General features: G+C 38.6%; 2 protein-coding genes across 3 annotated transcripts; one reads left to right on the top strand and one right to left on the bottom strand.

Moving 5' to 3' along the window:
• The first annotated feature begins 1,435 nt into the window (after positions 1–1,435).
• ptrh1 (peptidyl-tRNA hydrolase 1 homolog) lies at positions 1,436–5,437 on the top strand. The gene is made up of 5 exons (XM_017690965.2): positions 1,436–2,004; positions 3,143–3,362; positions 3,486–3,585; positions 4,675–4,720; positions 4,977–5,437. Exons 1-5 carry the CDS (start codon positions 1,831–1,833, stop codon positions 5,232–5,234), a joined length of 798 nt encoding a protein of 265 aa, XP_017546454.1. The 5' UTR covers positions 1,436–1,830; the 3' UTR covers positions 5,235–5,437.
• Positions 5,438–17,515: 12,078 nt separating this feature from the next.
• tor2a (torsin family 2, member A) lies at positions 17,516–22,913 on the bottom strand. 2 transcript variants are annotated; one of them, XM_017691040.2, is made up of 5 exons: positions 22,547–22,913; positions 21,587–21,852; positions 21,205–21,380; positions 19,844–19,971; positions 17,516–19,585 (listed from the first exon to the last, which is right to left on the bottom strand). In XM_017691040.2, exons 1-5 carry the CDS (start codon positions 22,743–22,745, stop codon positions 19,341–19,343), a joined length of 1,014 nt encoding a protein of 337 aa, XP_017546529.1. In that variant the 5' UTR covers positions 22,746–22,913; the 3' UTR covers positions 17,516–19,340. The 2 variants fall into 2 exon arrangements, with proteins under 2 accessions (XP_017546529.1, XP_037387254.1); XM_037531357.1 differs by lacking the exon at positions 22,547–22,913 and having other exon boundaries at positions 21,712–21,842.
• Positions 22,914–23,053: the final 140 nt, after the last annotated feature.

Consider the following 23,053-nt stretch of genomic DNA (forward strand, 5'->3'; position numbering starts at 1 on the left):
AGCAAATCAAGTTAGCAATGCCAGGAGCACAGTAATTAGTTGACTGATCCACATGATCCTGAGTAGAAAAGTCAACATTTTTTGATAATTATTTACCTAGAGATGCCTGAGTTATGCGAGACCAATTTCGAAAAGTTTGGCTGAAAATCCAGAGGCAAGTTCCAAAAGTATGGTTTTTGAACAGTTAGCGATTACTAAAAAACGATGAAGTTTTTTAATAAACATATATTTGCAAAATTGTTTGACATGATGTACTACAATGGATTCATATGGAATTTGCATCAGAATTGTAATAATATAGTAATGACATGTAATAATAGGTTTATTTTTATGTATAGTGCCCCCCTGTGGTCAAATATTTTGAAACTAGACTGTTTGTTAGGAAGTGGATATATGTAGACACCAGTCAAGTTTCATGATGATTGATCAATGATAAGTCTGTCAAAGGCCTGTTGACTGCTGATTGGCTGATGGTGGCCATACATTTCAATGTATCAAATTGGCCTTCAAGATTCATATTATGTGTAGTAGAGAATGCCTGCCAAGTTTCAGTTTGATCGGATGCACAGATGCTGAGAAACAGTTCATTGGCAATTGCCCCGCACCCCCTAATGACATATGCCCACCAAAATTGAAAGGCACCCACACAATCTTGTCTTGAATAAGCATATAAAGGTTCAATGTTTTTGGCTAAAGCATCCTTGAGTTATAGAGACTTTTTGAGTTTTGTCAGAAGGGCTAATTAGCATATGGCAGCCATAATGTTTGCAAATATCAAGATTTTTTTGATAATTACTGATAAACAGACTCTTCTGAGTTTTTTGATACCAGTAAATTGAGGATTGAGTGAAAACTGTAGGACTAGTTCACAAAAGTAGGTTTCGCATATTATGCAAATTAGCAAAAATATAAGTGGGCGGAGCTAAATAAATGGTACCAGTGGCAAAGCTGTTTGGCTTGACCCAAGGAATGACGCACAAAAAGAATTTTGTCTGTGCACGTCTCGGTTTAGGAGTTATGAAGCAAAACGTGTTTTGGTGCTCTATAGCGCCCCCCTTTGGCCGATCTGGGTCATTTTTGCTGCCCGGCGAGATGCACACAAACTACACCTACCCTCCAAGCTTGGTGTCTGGATGCCTTACGGTCTCTTCTCCACAACACGTTTTTCAGGAGAAGAAGAAGAAGAAGAAGAAGAAGAAAAATCCGAGCAAAAACAATAGAGTGCTATGCACTGCGTGCTTGGACCCTAATAAATAAGCAGTTGCGGCGTGATAATAATGAAGGCTATATGGTTAATAAGAATTTAATCATTCTAAAATTCTGTGTTATTTTGCCTTGATTGAACCGCCACGCTAGATGGCGCTATCGGCATTTTAGTCTCTTTGTATCACATCTGACGTTACAGTACGGTTGCCATGTTTTGCGGAAGGCAGTATATGTTTTTTTTACGATTTAAGGGCGGTCTCTGAACAAGAACAGCTAACAAAGAAAAGCAGGAGTTTTATCTTCATTAAGAATTAAGAATAAACATTTTAGAGTTGTGGGAAGTTGATTTAAAAAGTCTGAAAGAAAAAAGAAAAAGAAAAACAGAGTGCAGAGATCTGGCAACCAGCGTGTAGTAACCCATCTGTCTGTCCTCGTGGGAGAGACATAGCGTTAGTGTTCAGTCTTATAGGAGACATTTGCGAAGACTGTTGTGAACTTCTGCTAATGTGAATGAAGAAGCTGTGGACACCTGAGTCAGGAGGAGGTTCTTCAGCAGGCTGCGCCTCCCTGTGGGCAGAGATCATGATGATAATGCTGTAACTGTAACTCAGTTTATCTTCGCTGATGAGAAACGCCTCGCTGATGGTCAAAGTTTGGGCGGTTGTGTCACAGTGCTGTAGGTTATCAATGGCTCTTCTGAGGCGGATGATAAATAATCTGATGAACCGGGTGCTTATGGGCACAGTACCCTGTGAGAAGATGGCCAGTGATCTAGTCAGCAGTTGTAGGAGAAAATTGGTTTGTATTGTTGTTACCTTACATATTACATTAGGATCATTTTCTAAAAATGCTGAGTAAGTTCACTGTTACTCAGCATTACAGATAAGTTGGCAGGACAAATGAGTTGTAAGCTAAGTGCTGGAAAAGGTTTAGAAAGGCCCAGTTAGTGACAGGATTTCAGAGTATTTTATTATCTGTTTTAATGGTGTATGAGTCCAGTTTACAGTTTCATTTATAGTACGGATACGATATGGAAGTCAATATTTGATATTTTTCATGTACATATCTGCCAATGCCAATAACAACACAGATGAATAAGCTTTTATACAATAATGTAGAAATTGGAAGTAGATCTACAGAGAATTGTAAAATGCATGCATTATCAAATATTGATTTGAAATCTCATTCAAATCCTAAAGGGAGATTCACCTGATTTTTTTAAATGTTCTGTTCAAGTCAATCGTTGAGATGTGAACAAAGTCGCAGAGTAGTTGATGTGAAATGGTTCATTGTAGAGAAACTTACCAACTCAGATTTCTTTATAGTGCTGGTAATAGGAACCAGGGGCCAGGGTGCCTAACAATGCAAAAACAATTTTTTACTATCCAAAACCACCAATGAACCTCCACCTTTTTGTTATTTTTATCTAAAATGTTGATACTAGTAAAATAGTGGGTAATCTAACAAAAATACATTTTCTTTGTGGGTTCTTTATCTTATAACACCCTGCATGTACCTCCCTGCCATGAATGGCTTTTACAGAATGTATTTTAGACTAAAATCTTATCTCAAATGTATCATACAGCATCGTCTCATCGTCTTTTATTTAATGGCTTCCCGCGGGGGAGCTTTCAGATACATTGAATGTTTCTGATGTCTGGTTCCTATCACCACCACTGTGAGCATTCCTGACTGGGTCTGTTTCTCTAGAATGGAGCATTTCAGATCAAATCACTCTGTTTATATTTAAAAAGTTCTAAAAAATTGCTGTAATGTCTGATGCCACTAGGTTTTTTAAGTGCACATCTGCTGATACATATATGATATTGATATCATTGTTCATCCCTCCTTAATAGTGATTAAACACCTGAATGAAGGAAACTGTTTCTAAAACTGTACATCTCTGACTGGTCTATAAATGTCTGATGAATTTCAGGTTGTAGGGCTTGGTAATCCTGGGATGAGCGGGTCACGACACAGCGTTGGTATGGCTGTGCTTGCAGCACTGGCACTACGCCTTGGAGTGGCAGACCAGTGGAGGTCAGACAGACAGGTGTCAGGAGAGGTCATAGTTTCAGATTACCAGGACACCCAGCTCGTGCTTCTCCGTCCAAAGTTGCTCATGAACATCAATGGAGTGAGTGTGGCAAAGGCAGGTGAGTGAGATGAAAGATCATGCCAAAGGGTTCAATAATTATTCTAATAACTGTTATTATAACAACTATATTCGTGAAAAAAATTGTTTACATGGCATATTTTTTATGATTTTTTTTTCTCAGCCAGCAAATTTTCTATTCATCCTGAGCACATTATCCTGGTTCACGATGAACTTGACAAACCACTTGGGAAGCTTGGTATCAAACACGGTGGGAGTGCAAGGTCAGCGACACCTTCAGTCCATGCTTTGTGAATATTTTCATATCCAGAAGAAAAGAAACAGATGAAAAAACTCATACAACATTGTATGAGCGAGATATTGTCATTTTTGGTCTAATTTCTCTACCTTGAATTGGTAATGTGGAAGAGCAAGTATGTTATGAAAATTTTATAAAATCCTTTAATGATTGAGGAATTTATTAAGCTCCAAAATGATTTGTTGTAGAAGTGAGATCATTTGAATGCCTGTGTGGTTTTCTATGTTGAACAAAACCCGTCAGTGTCATTTCAGCTGGCTTTGGGCGGAGATTTCATAAAGTAACATTGTGCATTACTAGTCATTTGGCAGGTTCACTTATTCCCGATCAACTGAGAAACATATGCAAATAGTGGAATGCAAAGCAGTACAGAGGACCTGGTGTTAATGCACAAAACACTGCAAGAATCTGTAACCTAAGAGACAATGTCACAGCTTGTTCTAGTTAAAGGACCCATGTCCTGTGTTTTTCTTGCACCCCTTTATAAGGTTTGTGTGGATTCATGTACTAAATGTGTCGTGTGTCTTAATTCATGTTTCTATGACAATTTTTAAACTCTATCCCTTAGAATTCAGTTTTAGTTACTGTGCCTTTATGTAATCACAGGACTTTGTGAATGTAAATAACCTTTGTCCTGATTGGCTGCACTATATTGTGCCACATTCAAAAAGCAGTCTGGATTGAAACACAGTTTATAACTTCAGGTTGAATGGGTGGGGCTAAACTGTTCAGGGCTCAGCTGTGTTGGGTTTTGTTCAGCATGAAAAATAGATATGTGTACACCTGCTAAGCACTTTTTAGAGCTAATCTGTCATGGTATGTAAATTATTCTGAAACCAAGTTATTTTGAAAGAACAAAGAGTGAAATATAACCCTTACAGATCACATAATTCATTTTAATGGAACACTTTCGCTCAAAGGAAAAACAGCAACTGTGACCAGCTTCATAGTTTGAAAATTGTTTATTTCAATAGCAGGACTTTTGACTGTGAAATGCAGTGTTTGTATAAATGATAGCCATTTTTATAAGCCTTTCTTATTCCTTTGTTCACAGGGGTCACAATGGTGTGCGATCCTGTGTTGATTGTCTACATACTGATGTGAGTCTTATTTTTATTATTTAATAAATCAATTTAAACTTAAACCTTAAACTCTAGCGATCCATACCTAGGTTCACACTTAATTTCCTCCTATTCAAACTAAATAACCTGCATAGTAGTTTTGTAGTAGTTACTGAGTAATTCATAGCAGCTACTGAGTAATAAGCAGTATGATTAAAACCTGAATGATAAGCTTGGATTGTAGAGGGTTAATAAGAGCTCTGATCTCTTCTTAATATCTGTGCCACTTTGACAGATTATGCCCCGTTTACGAATTGGAATTGGCCGACCTTCAGGGAAAACATCAGTGGAGAGGCATGTTTTAGGACGATTTTCTAAGGAGGAACAGAACATTCTGAGCTCTGTCCTGGAGCAGAGTGTGGACCTTTTACTGACACAACTCACAGAGACACAACTCCATAAATCTCCACCAGGGGGCAGAAGAGCAGCAGGCGGGAGTAAAGAGAAACCACCTCCAGCTCGAGAGCCTGCTGAAGGACAGACCCAGAACTGACCTGCCAGTTCATTAACAATGATAAATCTTAAATCTATGGAATGCAGATTATCTTATTGAAAAATGTATGGTTTTATTTGCAGTGTGAAAATAGGGCACTTTGTAACAAGCATACTTTAGCAGAGAAATTTTATTTATGCTAATCAACAACTTGTTAGTAGACCTCTCATAATTATAATAAATTTCTTATGAATTTTGTATTATTTGCTATCAGTTTCTTGAGGTGTTAGAGGACTGCAGCTGATAGCGTTCTGAAGTTTGGCTGTAGACTCCAAAACCACTGAACCTTTTATCCAATTTATATACACCTTACATAATACATTAGTTTTTCGCAATTGATTGCACATTTGTACATAGCTCTCAAAACCACCAACAGGGGAAAACTGAAATTTTCTGATTTTCACTGAAAAAACTCACAGCACACTTCAAATGAGACATGTAGTACTATAAAAGGTGCAGCAGTGTGGTGGTATAGTATGAGAGCTCATGGATTAGGGCCAAATCTCATATACAGCATTTACAGCTGTGAAGTTGCCCCCGGAATGATGGAGTCAACCCTGCCATGGCTCCTTAGTGGCACTGTCATAGGTCTCATGTAGAAGCTAAAGAAGACTCAGGTGTGAATAGGGCCGGACCAGGGTCTTGCATGGTTAATAGATTAAAAGATTAATATTGCATGTGTTCATGTTTATGTGCACTTTGGTTTATTGTAACATTGTGTTTTTTGTATAAATGTTACACCTAAAGACAAACTTTAATCATAATCACCCTTTTCTTTAAAGCCAAAGTCAGTTATAATGCAAAACAGAAGTAGTTCTACACAGAAAAGGGTAAACGCTCTCAGAGGGAACCCTGACTGTTAACACTATAGGCTCCAGTATGGTGCACATGTCAAATACCATTCAAATATATTGTATAAACCAAGAAAAATACTTTACTTAAATAGACAAAAGTCTTTTTACTAGTAGGCTGCCACTTTGGTTGCCACATCAAAAGGTTGTACTCTCATGCCCACTAACTACGGTACAGCAATCTAAATACCTCATTTAACTCAAATATATCATTCAGCCTTTCCAACTTTAGCTAGAGTGTGACTACTTTTCTATGACTAAATATTTTTTACTGACTTATTTTTCTCAGAACTGACTCACTGCAATCATATGATATCGCAATGTGACAGTGGTGGCCTACTAGTAAAAGAATTTGCCTGTCATGTTTTTTTATAATAAAACATTCGCTTTTGGTTTATATGCCATATTTTAATAGTATTGGACATGTAGACTGTTTTAAGGCATACAAGTCGTAACAGTCAGGATTCCCTTTAAATATCCCATTTGAATAACAACAAAAAAGATCCCAATAGTAATCAATAATAAGAGATAACTTACTAGGCTTCAGAACACATAACATTTCTTTATTTATTGTCATTTATACATATTGATTGGTCAGTAATCCTTCCCTGTCTGTGTATAGGTGGTGAAATTTATTCAGACATCGTGTACAGGTGAAAACTTTCATTTCATTAGACATATTTCAATGCCATCCTTTCTCTGGTCTTCCTTGTTCCCAAGTTTTTTGATGAGGTGATTTGTGTTTAATGGAGAACTGAGTAGATAATTACGTTTGTAGGTGTGTGTTTGTTCAATAGTACTTTAAGGTTTGATTGGTGACTCCAGTGTTGAGTCACTTGTCTTCCCAATGAGAACTGTGCTAGTGCAAAAGAGTCCACTAGAAATGCAAAATGTGTGGAGCTGATGAGAATATGTTTCTAGTTGTGAAGGGATGGTATATGGAGCTGGAATTTGGTGTACGGGACAGATTACTTGGTATTTTCATTCAGTTACAGTATTTAACCAAAACCTGTAATATAAGGTAAAGAGCAGAGCTGTGTTTTGCCTGCAGAACAGCTTCACTCTACTTGAAATATGATAAAGGATGTGTAAGGCTATACTGAATAAAGGTTGTGTGATTATGGTTGGGATATAAAGAAATGTAAGTACTCAGAATACAGGAGTTAAGTGTCTATTTTGAAAAGGTACAGTCTCAAAAAGATGGTTCTTCAAGCATTCTTTGGTAAAGAAAATGGTTCTATATAGAACCAGAAGGAACCTTTTGCATGACTAAAGCGTTCTTTGCATCGTGAAATTGTTCTTCAGATTGATGGAGAATCTTTTGTATACGGTTCTATATAGAACGTTCTTAAAAAGGATTCTAGATAGCACCAAAAATGATGTCAAGCTTATAACAACAGAAGAATCCCTTTTGGTGCTATCTAGAACCCTTTTTAAGAACGTTCTATATGCCATCAAGTCTTATTAGCTAGATTAAAATCAGTGGAGAGAGAATGGAATGACAGTGTGACATAGTAGATTATCCAGATCAGACTAAGTGAGGACCTGCACTCAGCTGTGGTTCCTTGGACAGCACGGAAAGTCTACTCCTCAAAGGTGCTTTAAAAAAAATAAAAATAAAAACAAGCCTGTTCAGTTTATGGTGGTTATTCATTCAGCTAAGTGTGTTGAAATGTTTTGTTGCTCTATGCAGGACTTTCCTAAACTTCTGGAAGTCTACGGCTAAAATACTTTCTAAGCTCAGAGCACTGTCCTACTTCAGCACACAAACTGATCCACAATCCAAAAAATAGGGGGTTTGTGAAAACCCATGATTTGAGTATGTATCTTTTATGTGGGTCCCCTAGCAACCCAGTTCAGCTGTGTTCATGAAGCAGGCAGCAGTCCTACTTCAGGGGCTGTGAGAGCAGCAGTGGACCGAAGCAGGTGAGAGAGAGAAAAAAAGAGAGCCTCATGCCACGGTGTTTGACTTCATCTTGGTGTTCATGAAACTACTCTGAATTTGTTTAGCAACTTGCATGCATTCATCTTTGAGAGAGAAGAGAAAATCAAGCTCCACTCTTCCTGCAGATCTGAAAACCACAGGTGTTTCTATCCATCCTTCCACTGTGAGAAGATAATTTTACGCTTCTGGGTCTGAAAAATGTGTAGCTGTCAAGAAGCCCTTAGTGAGAAAAGGAAACAGACGAAGTGGTAGAAAATCAGCAAATTAAACAAAGGAGCTGATGGACCGACCACCCTAAAGTCCAGATTTCAACATCACTGAACTTCAAGGACTAAACTTGGAGGTGTGGAAAAATATTTCTGAAGATTTCTTTGAAAAACTGAATGCAGGTCCCACAAAAAAGTGGAAGGAGCAACGAATGCAAAAGGTAGACACAAAATGCTGAAAAATGAGATATTTAGTTGAGGCTTCTGTGTAATTTACTGCTCAATTTATCGGTGCTGTCTAAAAAAAATGATATAAAGACATTTTTTAATTTTTCTGCATCATTTGAACACAGCTGTTCTTTACACTGTTTAAAAACGGCAGATGATGGGAGGACCCACAGAAATGCAGAAACAAAAACAGTCTTTTTCATTTTAAGTGGTAAAGGGGTTGAAAAAATATCAGCTAAGAATAAACAGTAAATGAACACAAAACAGCACAAACATAAAAGGATTTCAAAGAAAATAAATATAAGATGTACGATTTGCACCCTTTTAATATTAAATGTATTACTGGTGAGAGCGGCCAAAGGGTTTCAGAGTTCACTTTGCTGAATTCATCGTGATTGTGTAATTACAACTTGACCATTAGAACGTTCTTCAATAACAATATGGAACATATGGGCCAGTACAAACACTATCGAACAGGCGTGGCTCGTCCAACAAATCTAACTTCCACTCAAGAACGTCTAAAGATCTTCCTCCAAGAGGGATGGCGAGGAAAGAAGAAAAGACTCACTTCAAAAACAACCCTTATGACACAATCCTTGTCTAAAGAACCTTGAGAAAATACAGGCTCTCAAGCTATTCTTACTCATGGACTTTTCCCAGCTTCAGTGGTCAGTCTTAGTTAGTCCAATCATACTTCCACCAATTGCAGGAGGTCAGAGGTCATGAGCCTGCTGGACGGCTAATGGAAAACTGCTAATTTATTCAACATTCAGTCTCCCAGCTTCGCTGGGGGTCTGCACAGTTTAACTAAAAGATTTACATTTGTAAAAATCTCCAAGGAACACACTCAAAAATCAAGATCTAGCTGTAGCATCCAGAATCTCCTAATGCAAATGTATTGATGTCTTTGACAATGTTATACACACAATGATGCTAGTACAGAGTAAAGTGAGATATATATATATATATATATATATATATATATATATATATATATATATATATAATGTGTATGTATACACATATCACCTTTTTGTGAAAAAGGTGAATAATTGTGCTTTTAAGTGTAAATAACTTTACTAATAATATTAATCACTACAGGCTTTAATTCCCTGCATTCAGTCCTTAGCAATTTTCAATCTTATATTTTTCATTACTTCATTACTATACTTCAATCAATTTAATAATATTATTGTGGAGAGTAACTACTGGTCGTAAAGACCCCTTTGAAATTATTACAGATACTACTATTATAGCCCCACAGCTGGAAACATCAACCAACAATTATTTAGTATATTTGAAAAATTATTTAGTTTTATGCTCCTCAGTTCAGTCTTAATAATAATAATAATAATAATTATTATTATTATCATAACAAAAGATATTATTTTCTGTTCACTTTTATAAAATAACAAAACTGATGATATTGTTGTTATTGTTTTTATTATTATTATTATTATTATTATTATTATTATTATTATTGTTGTAATATAGCCTAAAGGTCGTTTATGTGTCCCTATATAAAAATACTCCATTTACAGTTAATGAACAGCCCCTTTGTAATGGAGTGTCAGGTAATCCTTTTGTACGAGTCTTTTCTGGGCGCAGAAAAAAAGAGGGCAACGTCACTGGGGCGCACAAAGCCTAATGGCACAGAGATGCACAGTGCTGGATTGTAATTGCTTTGAGCAGAAAATAGCCTGTGTCTTTAAAGGGGCTACTGGTCCAAACGCAGCTGCTGGTCAGCGAGCTGAAAGAGAGACGGCGGAGATTCATCACCCCTCTCTTCATCACACAATGCCCATTTATCACCCCGGTGGTGGTGTTCAAATCTCGTACCAGGCGACCACCAGCCCCACTACAGCCCTCGCCTCAGTCTCGGCAGCAGCTCAGCTGCGTCTGCGCCTCTTTTAAACGGGACCTGCTCGGCATCGTGTGCTCGCTCCTCCTGTTGCTCAGTGGCCCCGTATGGAGCTCCTCTTGGATATCTTACCTCAGCCGTTCCTTGGGGTGGTTATTACTGGTGTGGACTTCGAGACTGCTGCGGAGGCATCACAGTTCTACCTGGGATGTGCTGAGGAACTTCAGACCCACTGCCATTTTATTTCGGCGCCAAAGGTCCAGCGCTGTGGCTAGGCTAGTCCCTGCGGTTTAAGCCGGACAGACACCAGAGCCACACCGCTGAGCTACAACGCAGTGTCCAGTGCTGAAGGGATCCGCTGCGGGTGGAGCTGCTTTTCTGTGGTCCTGCGCTGCGGCGAAGGAGCAGCTTACAGGTGCAGAAATGGCGAATGGCTCTGCTGTGTGCTATGCTAACGATTAGCCCGCATGCCTGTGAATGAACGTTACGACCGCGGCCGTTGGAAAAAAAAATTCAAATTTAAAAATTCGAACGACTGACCGTTAAAATGGAACAACGGACGGTGATTTTATTTCAGAAAGCAGAAATGTATTATCCAACGAAATATATACATTTGTATGGCTTTAAACAGAGATGAAGAACCAAATTCCTGCAGAGTGAAAATAATTTTTACGACTTAATCTTCCACAGAATGGAGAAGGTGTTTGAGCATTGGTTTGAAATAGCACCGACAAGCTAATTCTAGCCATCTTAACTGAAATATGCTCGCTTTTTTTAATTTTTACTTTATGTTTTGTTGTTGTTGAAAGAACAGTGTCTTTTAAACACCGTTATGCTGTCTTTGGTAGTGTATTTAAGCCATTTTCTGCCTTCGGTTATTTGATTTTTGGCACAAAAACATAAAAATATCCACGACATACATTCAGCCTGAGCTCTGTGTGGTGGCCTCAGCGGATTGTGGGTCAGTATGGGCCTGTCAGTGAACACACCAGGAAGCAGTGGCTGCTCTAAATAACAGTTTAAGGGTTTTCTGCCGCCTGCGTCTGTGCTGTTTGTCTGAGCCCGAGCTACTGATTGTCCAAACGCAATTCTTGTGAAATGTCAAACGTTAAATCGAGAATTGTGCATGGACATCTGTTGCTGCTGGTTCTCACGCTTCATCTGCTGCACGAAGTCCGCTATAATTCAAAGTGCTCCTTCGGCTCACGAACACCTGCTGCGGTTAGTGGTTCGTTTTCCATCCGCCTAATTTCGGACCAAATGTTGTGAACAATAAATAAGGTTCGTGTTTCACTCACTGCCTTTTATTTATTTTAGCGATGTACGAAAAAGATCCGTGCACTAGATAAAGTGCCCTGTGTTGTGTTGAAGGTGGGGAAAAGAAAATAAACGCTGCCTTTATTTATTAGCAGCTCTGCGCGTTGATTAGATCTTTGTGAGAATGTTTTCAGAATTGGTAGAATTTGTCAGATTTCCTTTTGAAAGACATGACTGTGCATTTGAGGAGGGTTCCTTAATGTTCACCCAAAGGCTGAGTAGTTCTACAGACCAAACAACCAGATGAAATCTATCCGCGTGTTCGTTCTTTTTTGTTGTTTTCAGTTTTCTTTGCTGTTATTTTTTTAGATGTTAAGTTGTTTAGGCTTAAAAACAGTAAACCTATGCTACTGTTAATTTACTGTGAATTTTACGTTACCTGTACGCCTGAACAAATGTGTTATGACAGTAGTTAACTATTTCAAATATATTAAATATAAGTTACTTTACTGGATAAATTATGTGACACTTTTGAACGAATTCACTTCACGTCTTTTTTTTAACATCCTCCTAATATATATTTATAAATCATAAAAATGTAGCGGTCCTGGTGGGTTTTCTGTAGGGGGGCCATTGAACGATTTTGTCATATTTATTTATTTATAGCCATTGAATAGCGAGAACCAAAGACTGGAAGGCAGGCTAACAATGACATGGCGTGTTAATCCAATCGGATTAGACGAGATTAGGACTATACACACTTGGCAGGTCTTTTGATTTCCAAAAAAAGGGAGGAAAAAAGCAGTAAAACAGGACTGACGTAATATAGATACATTTTGGGATTAAGAACATGTAAAACATTTTGTTGATTTTTTCTATTTTGGAATTATTTTTGTATTTATTTTATGATGACAATAAATACTCCTCAAACCAGGTTCAAAGGCAGCTCTGTCTTGCCTGATGATGACTGTAACACTTCAAATAAATGCATTTTCAAGAAGATGTTTCTTTTTTTCTGCAGCACGTTCATTCAGCTTGTTTTCATTTGGCCCTTACACATTCAGTCTGTTAGAAAAAGAAAAGGCGCCTCAAACAACTTGCTTTTAAAATGTAACATACTACAACATATTTTCTATTATCATGATCACATACAATAACAACCAGTAGGAAAAATGAGCTCTGTTCATCTGAATTTAACAAACTGTACCTCTTTAAATTTGTTTGCCTCAAAACTTTGATCTGTACTGATGTTAAGTAACAGACATTAGGATCAAACTGAGAGACTTTAACAGCTGAAGTGTTCAGAGTTGCTTTATTAAGAGGAAAAAACAAATATTCAAATGATTATTAAAAAATAAATGTGAAAGCTCTGTAATATGCACTCTCAGAAATAAATGTATGAAACTGTCACTGGGGCAGTGCCCCTCTTATCACTGGGGTGACATCTCAGTACCTGTACTGACTCAACACACTCTGTCTCATCTCCAGGCTTTTTATTTTATTTATTTTTCTTCTGTTTTTAAATATTTAAAAGGCACAGATATGTACTTTTCACCTGGTAAAGACTTATTTAAGGTGCACAATTGGAACCACTGTTGTACCTTCAAGGGTCCAGTTACTTTGTACCTTGATAAATGAAAAATGTACCTACACAGAACCTTTATTTCTAACAGCGTAAGGAAACTGATAAAAAATAATAATAAAGAAATGTTCCAAAGCCTTAAAACATACCTTTTTAATGATTATGAAACACATTCACACCATAATGATCTGGAACTAAGGGCAATATGAAATCAGATTGTACAGATGTTTGTACAGATGCTGCCTGTTTTCATTATCTGAACTTCAACATGCAGGTGTAACACTGAAATTGGTACTGGCAATAATTATTTTTACTTAGACAGTCCATCACCAAGTTAAGAAAAGAAAAAGACAAGGAACACAATTACATGAAAATGAAGCGCAAAATATTTGAAACATGATCGTTTGGAAGTTTAGCACTGAATTATGAATGCAACCAAAATGTTTGCCAAAGTACTTGACAATGTTTTTTGTAAAGTAAATAAACACTCACAGGAAATTACATTAACGCAATTATTTGAGCTACATTTTACGTTTAACCCTGAACACCCAACCTCTCAAACATCACGACTATTTTTCGCTCAGAAATTCCACAATCTTAAAAAAGATGGTTCTTCATAGGTTCTTCAGTAAAGGATGTGGTTTTATTTAGATCCATGAGTTCTGTATAGAATCATTTCATGTTTGAATGGTTCTTTACATAGTGAAATGGTTCTTCTGATTGATGGAGAATGTGTTGTGCATGGATCCATATATAGAACCTTTTTGTAACTGTTTCTGTAGAGCACAAAAGCTGGTCTTTCTATGATTACAAGCTTGACATCATAACAACCTTTTTTTGGTGCTATACAGAACCCCATTCAAAAAGGTTCCATATAGAACAATCTACGTCATTCTCCATTAGTCAGAAGAACCCTTTCACTATGCCAAGAACCCTTTAATCATGCAAAGGGTTCTTTGAGTGTTTGTGGCTCTATATAGAACCATTTTCTGTACTAAAGAACCCTTGAAGGACCATCTTTTTAAGTGTGTGTTTAGAATAGACTTACTTTAAAAGAATTTAGAGCATACATGTAGAAATTCTTACCCATCAAAAAACAAAGAAAAAGACAACCCAAAAACAAATAATAATAAAAACATCTTTAAAAGAAACATTGTTAAGTCTTATTAGCTATTTTAAAATCTCAGGGGAGAGAGGAAGGAATGAAAATGTGACAGAATAGCGAGATCATCACAGAATGTTTGAAGAAAAATAATTTTTAAGTGTGTATGATGTCAAGCTTGTAATTCTAGAAGAACCCTTTTTGGTACAATATAGAATGCTTTTTAAAAAGGTTCTCTATAGAACCATATACAAGACATTCTTCATCAATCTGGTGAACAGTTTCACCATGCAAAGGACCATGTAGGCATCAAATGGTTCTATATACATTTAATGTTCTGCTCATCCATTTGGTAGAGCACATTTTGAGTTGCTATATATGCCACAAAGTGCCATCTCGACTCTGGTAGACCGTTTAGTGAATATTTTTTAAATTATGGGGTCAAAAAATTTAAAAAGGCACCAATTGTTTTTATTATTTCCCCAAACAAATAAAAAATACACACACTTTTGTGTTGTTGATCCTCTATAGGGAACACACCTCTGCACATTTTAATGTGGCCTGTGTAAAAGTTATGGCAGATTTTATATTTTTCCATTTTTTCCCAATATGTTAAACTAAGCAAACAAAATGTGCACTAAATTTTGTAGAAAATATTTGGCCAAATCAGATTAAAAGCATAATTTCTTTATTTGGCATTTTTTGTCTCCTGACAATTTTCATTAGGTAAATGCTGTATGTCTGTGCATGTAATTTTTTTTGCCTGTATAATATAAATAAAAATCTAAAGGCATAAACACAAACTAAAAACAAGCTCTTGCAGATATTGTTCTTCAGCCCTGCTGCACTGATTTGAAAGGTTTATGGCCTTGTTGTGTGGAAAGAGCCAAGAGCTGAAATGAGAAGCTGCTCCACTGCTGTGCAAGTGGAATATGCTCTTATCGTTGGGACTACTTCTGAGAGTAAATGAGGCAATATATCATCTGCAGAGAGAAATGTGACAATGTCAAAGAGCTGTTTTTTTCTTTTTTTTGAGTTTCTGGGATTCTCCCAGGGTTCAGAGCTTATCAATCATTTTAGGCCAAGGCAAGAGTGTCCCATTTTCTCCCATGTCCTTGAGAGGCCCATGTCCCCTACTGACCACATAGAGGCCAAGGGCATCTCAGCTGCCCCCTTGCAGCCCTCTCCCAGCATTCCCTCCTCCCTTCACCCTTTGTTCACCTGTTGTCCTGGAGACTCCACTGCCACAGAGACCACCCATTGTTGTGGTGAGAATGGAGATGAAACGGCATGCAATCCCCCAGTGATTGCACAAGTGACTGACATGGAGGAAACATTTTGTGTGAAACAAAATAAATATTATTGTTAATGAAAGAGCTTTAACGTGACGTTCTGTCATGCCAGACTGTGCAAACTTAGGTTTAATTGTAATTCTGTCCAAAGCCTATTAACTACACCCCACAGAACACAGTGACTCCTAGTGGGGAGAAACTGGACATCAACAGTAGTCTTGCATCATTTCAACACACTTTTGTACTTTTGGCGGAGCTTTGACCAGAGGCAAGCAAAAGTTGGCTTTGCCCACCGTCCCGAATGACTGCACCCCAAAAGGATTTCCCTCTTTGTGGCAATTGTCCCTCGTCCCTGGCCCACACATGGCCTCCTCCAGCCCTTATCCCGCCCCTCGGCCGGCCGCTGGTTCTCCCCTGACCCTGGCCACGCACATGAAAGCCCCATCAGCGCTGTGACCAGCCACATTTACAAGTGAAAAGGAGCCAATAATGGAGCGGTTAGGGAGAAAATGAGGAGACAGAGGGGAGCTCACAGATGTTGAGGGGGGAGCCAGGGGCCATTGTTGCCAGGGGGAGGCAGCGAGGTGCCTTTTTAAACCTGATTTGGAATGGAAGGGAAGAGGTGTCCGAATGGAAGGGCCAGAGGCCAGGAGAGGACAGCTATCCTGGAGAGCGTGTGAACCAGGGCATGGGGGTCAAACTGAGAGTGGAGAAAAGGGAGAGGGGGTTCACTGAGGTATTATCTCAGCCGGCTTTTTGTAAGGGCATTGCAACATTGGAAAATCCTTCCTTAAACGTTACACCAAGGTGAAAGGTCATTCAGGCTGAGATGCTGCTCTCTCCGGCCTTCCTCCCCGCACATAAAGATGAGGACTGATGAAGTCGTCAAAGTGGGTATTATGCCAGGGCTTTGTATGCAGGTGTAGCAGAGAGAAAAGCTAACTTGTAAGAACTTTATCCTCCACTGAAAAACCTTTGTTTAGGTCCTTCTATAAAAAGCTTTAAGTCAGTCTCACTGAGCCTGAATATCCTTCTCCTAAGACCGCTACCACACACCATCTGACACCTCTTCATTTCCTGTTGAGAAACGACTAATTTCCTGTGGCAGAAGGCAGATGGGGAAATCTAGCAGAGATCTTCCATCAGTAACAGATGAAAGCTGGCCCCATATTAACAAAGGACATCAAAGTACGTCTGTATGGTCACTACCTACTTAGGTCATTGCATGCTTAAACATAGTAAACCATTAAACCATCACTTGCACTGAAAGATTTTGTGAAAATGACCGCAGGTCCTACAAGACTGCAAGAAAGTCAGAAACCACCTTAATTTTCAATAAAATGGCTATTAAGTCAAGCTATTGATTTTTTGTTAGATATTTCTGAGGAGATAATCCGCTTGCATAAGGAAGAGGAAAGTCAAAGGAAAATAAATGGGGATGTGTATATATATATATATATATATATATATAGGGTCCTCCCCGTGTCTGCGTGGGTTTCCTCTGGGTTCTCCGGTTTCCTCCCACTGTCCAAAGACATGCAGTCAGGCCAATTGGACATGCTACATTGTCCATAGGTGTGAGTGTGTGAGTGACTGTCTGTGTCTGTCTGTCTGCCCTGCGATGGACTGGCGACCTGTCCAGGGTGTATCCTGCCTTCTGCCCGAAGACTGCTGGGATAGGTTCCAGCACCCCCCCACGACCCTGAAGGAGAAGCGGCTTAGAAAATGGATGGATGGATATATATATATCAAGCATTGTAGAGTGAAAGTGCTGATCTAGGATCTATTTTATACTTATTGTACATCACTAAAGCAAATCTAACTCCTTGTTCCTAGCTAAGCTAATGTCCCCTTCACACACTCACTCAAGGCAGACAGAGAGGAGTTCTGTAGTACCCACAACGAGGCACACCATATGCTACATACATAGCAAATGTGAATAAGCACAAACACAATCTGAACAGAGAAAAACAAATGGGCTTTTAATTTGATAATCGGAGGCACTATGAAGTACAGTACTTTTTTCCTCTTCATGGTTAACAGTGGTATTATTCACTTTGGGCCTGTTTCTCACACAGATTAAGCCTAGCTTTAGACTAAATTGAAGCATTAATGGTGATCCATTCATTGGAAGTTATTTTAGGGCTAGACTTAGAGTCCAGGAAACTGGCCCTATATGTCAATATACAGTATATTTAACATTTCTTCTGAAATCAAAGGTGCAGCATCAGCCTCTGCTCTTCGGAGAAGGCTTAACTCTAGATGTCAGAACACTGCTATGAGGATTTTACTGTATTCAGCCAATAGAGCAGTAGTGAGGTCAGGTACTGAGGTTGCATGATTAGTTCTGGATCACAAACACCCCTCTAAATCACACCAAAGGAATTGGATGGTGCTCCATCACTCACAGAGTATGCAGTTCCACTGCTCCTCAGAACAGAGCAGACCAAATGACCTTAGGTGAAACTGCTCCAGATTGTCCCATTCTCTTGGCAATACTTTCTATGATTACATGCCCGGTGTATGTGTCTGAATGCCTGTCTCAGCAATGCATTCACCTTAAAGTAACTGAATTCAGTAAATACAAGGCATGTTTGCCATCAGCAGAACATATAGTGTGTGAGCTGAGTGCTTGGGATTGGGTATGAATAAGTCATCTGACAGCCATAACCTATAAATACCATGATACCCCTTGGTCAGAGGAAAGTATGGCTATCACATACAAGGACCAAGTAAAAGAAAATAAGCAGTACTAAGTCTATAGAGTTTAATTTTTGAATAGTGTGCATAGAAAAATTAATTTGAAAAAATTTCAGTTTAATACTGAAAAAACGTGTTTTAGTTGTTAAAGGCAAGCAGAATTTTCAAGACATTTCAGGATGTACCACATAGGTGGATTAGAACCTTCAGTTTTAACTTCCAAATCTGCTCTTGCAGTTTCTCATATGTACATATGCATCCCATTTACAACCCAACACTGTATCCATAGTACAGAGTGTGAGTTACTGTAAATAATCATTGAAAAAAAATCATTGAAATGTGCAACTTGCACTATAAAACATGGACTAATTTGGCAGCAACGATGGCATATCCCTATTTAATTGGAGGGATGCAATAACACAAATTGTTTGCTGCTTACTTCTAACAATATATCTGTATAACATTTTAAGGAATCAACATTCCAACACTTTGTACAATCAGATGCTGAATTAGCAATAAGTAAGACGGCTTATCAGTCCAAATGTGACGGTACTGTCACCTATTGGTAAAGACTGAGAATACAGTACTCTCTAGTAGACTCCATTCCACAGACTCTCATAAATAATTAAAAGATTGTAAAATCCTGATTTTTAAACCAGTAAATTTGTTTAAATACACTTAAAAATCCTCCTCAGTCAGACAAAATATCTGAGCAGGAGAATGCCATTCCCTTTTAATTTAAAACTCAAATCAGCTGATGGCAACTCTGTGCATCTACCTAATAAAATGATCATCAGCAGAACCTCTTTACACAGAAATCTGGCACATACAGAAGCTTCTTAGAGGCAAACCTTGCCAGCAAGGTATTTATGAGTATCTACATGAAGACACCATGATCCCAAATGTAAACTCAGATTTTTTTTCTTAAAAAAAAGGCAGTGTCCAAAGCTGCATTTCTGATTTTCAGGCCACTTCTCACCAGTTCTTCTACAGAAGCTTGTTCACTGCCTGCAGATTGGCACATGGCTGAACTCCACCCGGCCTGCTGTTCATGTCTGACCACAGACATTGTTTCTCAGTCCTCAGAGGAAAAGGTTGACTTTAGCAGGCACTAATTTGCACCCAGTGTTTGAGAAGTGTTGTCCATCCTGTGGTGTGTAGGTTACGGCGCCCCCTACTGCCGCTGCCACGGCTCTGTGCTGGCACTCACCACGTTGGCACAGTTCCCGCTGGGCACAGCGTTCCACGTGGCGCCGACACAAGGGCAGGAAGGGCACAAAATGAGCTATTCGCTTTTCAGAAATTATTTTGGAATGGTAGAATCCACCTGGAGAACAAAGTTCATTCACAAGATATTTATATTTGGTCTGGACAAATGAGCTATGATATTGCACATAAGTGTAAAGCTAGAACCACAACACCGCTTCTGGTTCTGTGATGGAATATACTCCATCAATTCGCTATAAACACTGTTTATTCTTCAAATATAAAAGGTACAATATAAGGTTATCTGCAGTGCGTTCTCAGCAACCATGTACAAAAACAACATACTTCAAAGCATGTATAACCAGAGATTGATACTGACTATTCTTATTGTTGTACACAGCCTCTGCAATGGCCTCCTCAAGCTCCTCTGGCTGGATCTCCTCTCTGTCTCGTCCTGTTTGTAAGCTCTCTAGAGCTACTTTGTTAATGACCTCCTGACCTGCAGTGCTAGAGCAAAAGAATATCATATCAGTAAAGCAAGGTCCATAATGATAACTGGGAAATACAACAAGCTGAAGTGAAATAATCAAAACTGGCAGGACAAATGACAAAGTAATAAAATAAAATAAGATTTTACTAAAGAGGGTCAGCATTCATATAGCTACATGACACCTTCATGATGTTTTCATGGCAATTAACATAAACAAAATGGAGACATTTATAAAGGCTTATTCCAACAAGGGTCAGTTGCCATAACAACACCAAAATGGACAAACTAGCCTTTATGACAAGTGACGCTTGTTTAAACAACCCTTTATATACAGGCAGGTCTATATGTATTTGGACAATTTTTGTAGTTTTGCCTCTGTACAACACCACAATGGATCTGAAATGAAGCAGTCAAGATTAGATTAAAGTGTAGAGTTTCAGCTTTAATTCAAGGGGTTTAACAAAAATTTTCATTAACTTGCCCCCCCCCCCCCCCCCCCCCCACAGTCCCTCAGTTTTCACATGCTCAAAAGAAAATGGACAAACTAACCTAATTATAAAAACAAAGATTATTTTAATATTTTGATGTAAATTCTTTGCAGTCAATGACTGCCTGAAGTCTGGAACCCAGATATCACCAAATGCTAAGTTTGGAAATCAGGTGACTGACTCTGACAGGTGCACCATTACAAAAATGGTGTCACTGTTTAAATACTTATGGACCTGATGGTATTGTCGCTGTCCAAAGAAAAACATCTATATCCAAAACAGCAACTTTACAGGAGGAGGCACAACATTCTTAACTTTTGATGTTGAAGTTAATGCAAAAAGCTTTTATTGCAAATAATTTAGGAACATTTCAATTTGCCCATTCATCATTACGTTTTCAAAAAAACATAAAAATGAACAAATATTTTTAATACATAGCTTTTTTGTGGACAGAGACTGTATGTTTACGTAGGTTTATACTAGACATCATAAAAGGGCTCAAGGGGGTGTAACATAGCCTTATGAATTTTACCCATGGCAAAGTGTCACTAATAAAAATTTCTTTACTTATGAAGCTAACTACTGTTACTGTTGCACTACTCTAACAGTCACTCTGACATTTTCATTTAAGATCTTTTGGTAGCTGTAATGCCAACTTTGAATGTATAAGAACAGATGAGACACACTAAACTCAAGTAAACTTCATTAAGACGCTGTCTCAGGAATCCAGAATGAGGCTAACGCTTGCACGGTCAGACATACCTGATAAAAATATAGATGGCCTTGCGGTAGTTAGTCTGGAAAACAACATGCGAAGGCCCAAGGAACGGTTCTAATACATCAATCACACCAGGGGGCATCTTCTCCATCTCATCAAATATAAAGATAGAGCGGGCACAGGCCGTGAGGTTACCCTGCACCCAGCGCTTCAGATCTGACTGTGACAAAGAGTGAGAGAAATATGACTTATGAACTTGAGAGACAGAGTTATTCTTTCATATTATAAAGTTAACATGGGTCTCACTTATTATCATGCTAACTGTCTGATCTACCTTCCTTATAGAAATATTGGTGCAGGCATATTTAAAGTATTATAGCAGAAAATATGATATACAAAAGTACTTAAAAAAAAACACTACAATACCCTGTATTGCTTCACCCGGTCAGCTAAGGGAAAGTGCAGGGTGGGGACATACTGATGGATGTAAGGGCTTCCCATAGCTGTTCCATACAGGTGGCGTCCCAGCATCGTGCTGACCATAGTCTTACCAGTCCCTGATGCTCCATGGAAGGACAGCACCAGTGGTCTATCTGGACTTCTTTTCTGCAGGAAACTGGCCACCGACTCTGACACAATATCCTGCGCCAGATGCTGTCCATATACATTTTTATAGAGGTCCCACTCCAGTCCTGCGTGGAAGAAGAAATAAATATCAGTGTCACTGTTACAAAGCTCTCTGATCCAGCACACCCAGAGTCTACACGGGCAGATCCAGATAAAGCTAAAGTTCATTTCTCAGTCTTTAGTGGCTCATTTGAATTTTCCGTTCCACCTTAAATGTACAAGCGCCTAGTCTAACTGCTGTTGAATTTAAGGTAAAGGAAACTTCGCATTTATTTCGCTATTAAGAAACAATTTGAGCCTCGTCAGACACAACTAGCAGAAGTATCTGGACTTTATTTAATCTCCAAGATACACTTAACGTTAGCCCACGTTAAATCTAAACTGAATGTAACTTAAAAATCTATCTGGCTAGCTACCCAAGTCCTTGCCGGTACGTGTGTAGGTAGCGCTATTGGGGAACAGGGTAATGGCTATCGCTGCATTGGGAACTAGCAAGCTAGCTAATAATAATAATGGGTAACTGTTACAGCTTTCTAGCTAGCTAGTAACCCTGACTGGTGAAACAGAAAAAAGGCAAAAAAGAAATGCTGCTCATACAAGAATTAGAAGGTAAAATAACCTCTCCATACGAATAGCAGTAAAGTTACAGTAAAAGACTAGTAAGGGTGTCTGTTTAGCTAGCCGAGAGCTAATGTTATCTGTATCAGTTAGCTAGTTAGCGAGCCTAGGGCTAAAAACCAAAGACTTTGTTGATCTTACCCTGTATGTTTGGCTTGAAGTCACAGTCACAGCTGTCAGATATCGTGCAATATATCGTTTTCATCTCAAAACCTCTAACCGTGGATATACTGTAAAACAAGGACAGTGTCCAGATCACAGCTACTCCTTGAGACCACAGCTCCATGGTGAGGAGGGTGAAACAGATCCAGCGGCTGCTTGATTCATCCACTAGAGGCATCCGTTGAGTTTCTCCAGGAGAAAAAATGAATCCTTTGCTCAGTGTTCATATTTTAAGCCGAGCTGAGCAAAGAAAAACCCCAGCAGAGCCACTATAAACGTGCCGATGACTGTTTCTGCCGTGATGAGCGCCGTTTCCCTTCAGTCGTATGTAAGGCTACACGTTGGCAGTCAGCTACAAAGTCTAAAAGGATTGATATAGTCTCAAAGCAATCTGGGAATCAGGGCGGACCTGGCATAAAATGTGCTATTAAACTGACATATAATTTACTGATAAACGTTTTGTATATAAAATAATTAAATAATCAA

Source organism: Pygocentrus nattereri, chromosome 20 (genome assembly GCF_015220715.1).
Source record: "Pygocentrus nattereri isolate fPygNat1 chromosome 20, fPygNat1.pri, whole genome shotgun sequence".
NCBI lineage: Eukaryota > Metazoa > Chordata > Actinopteri > Characiformes > Serrasalmidae > Pygocentrus > Pygocentrus nattereri.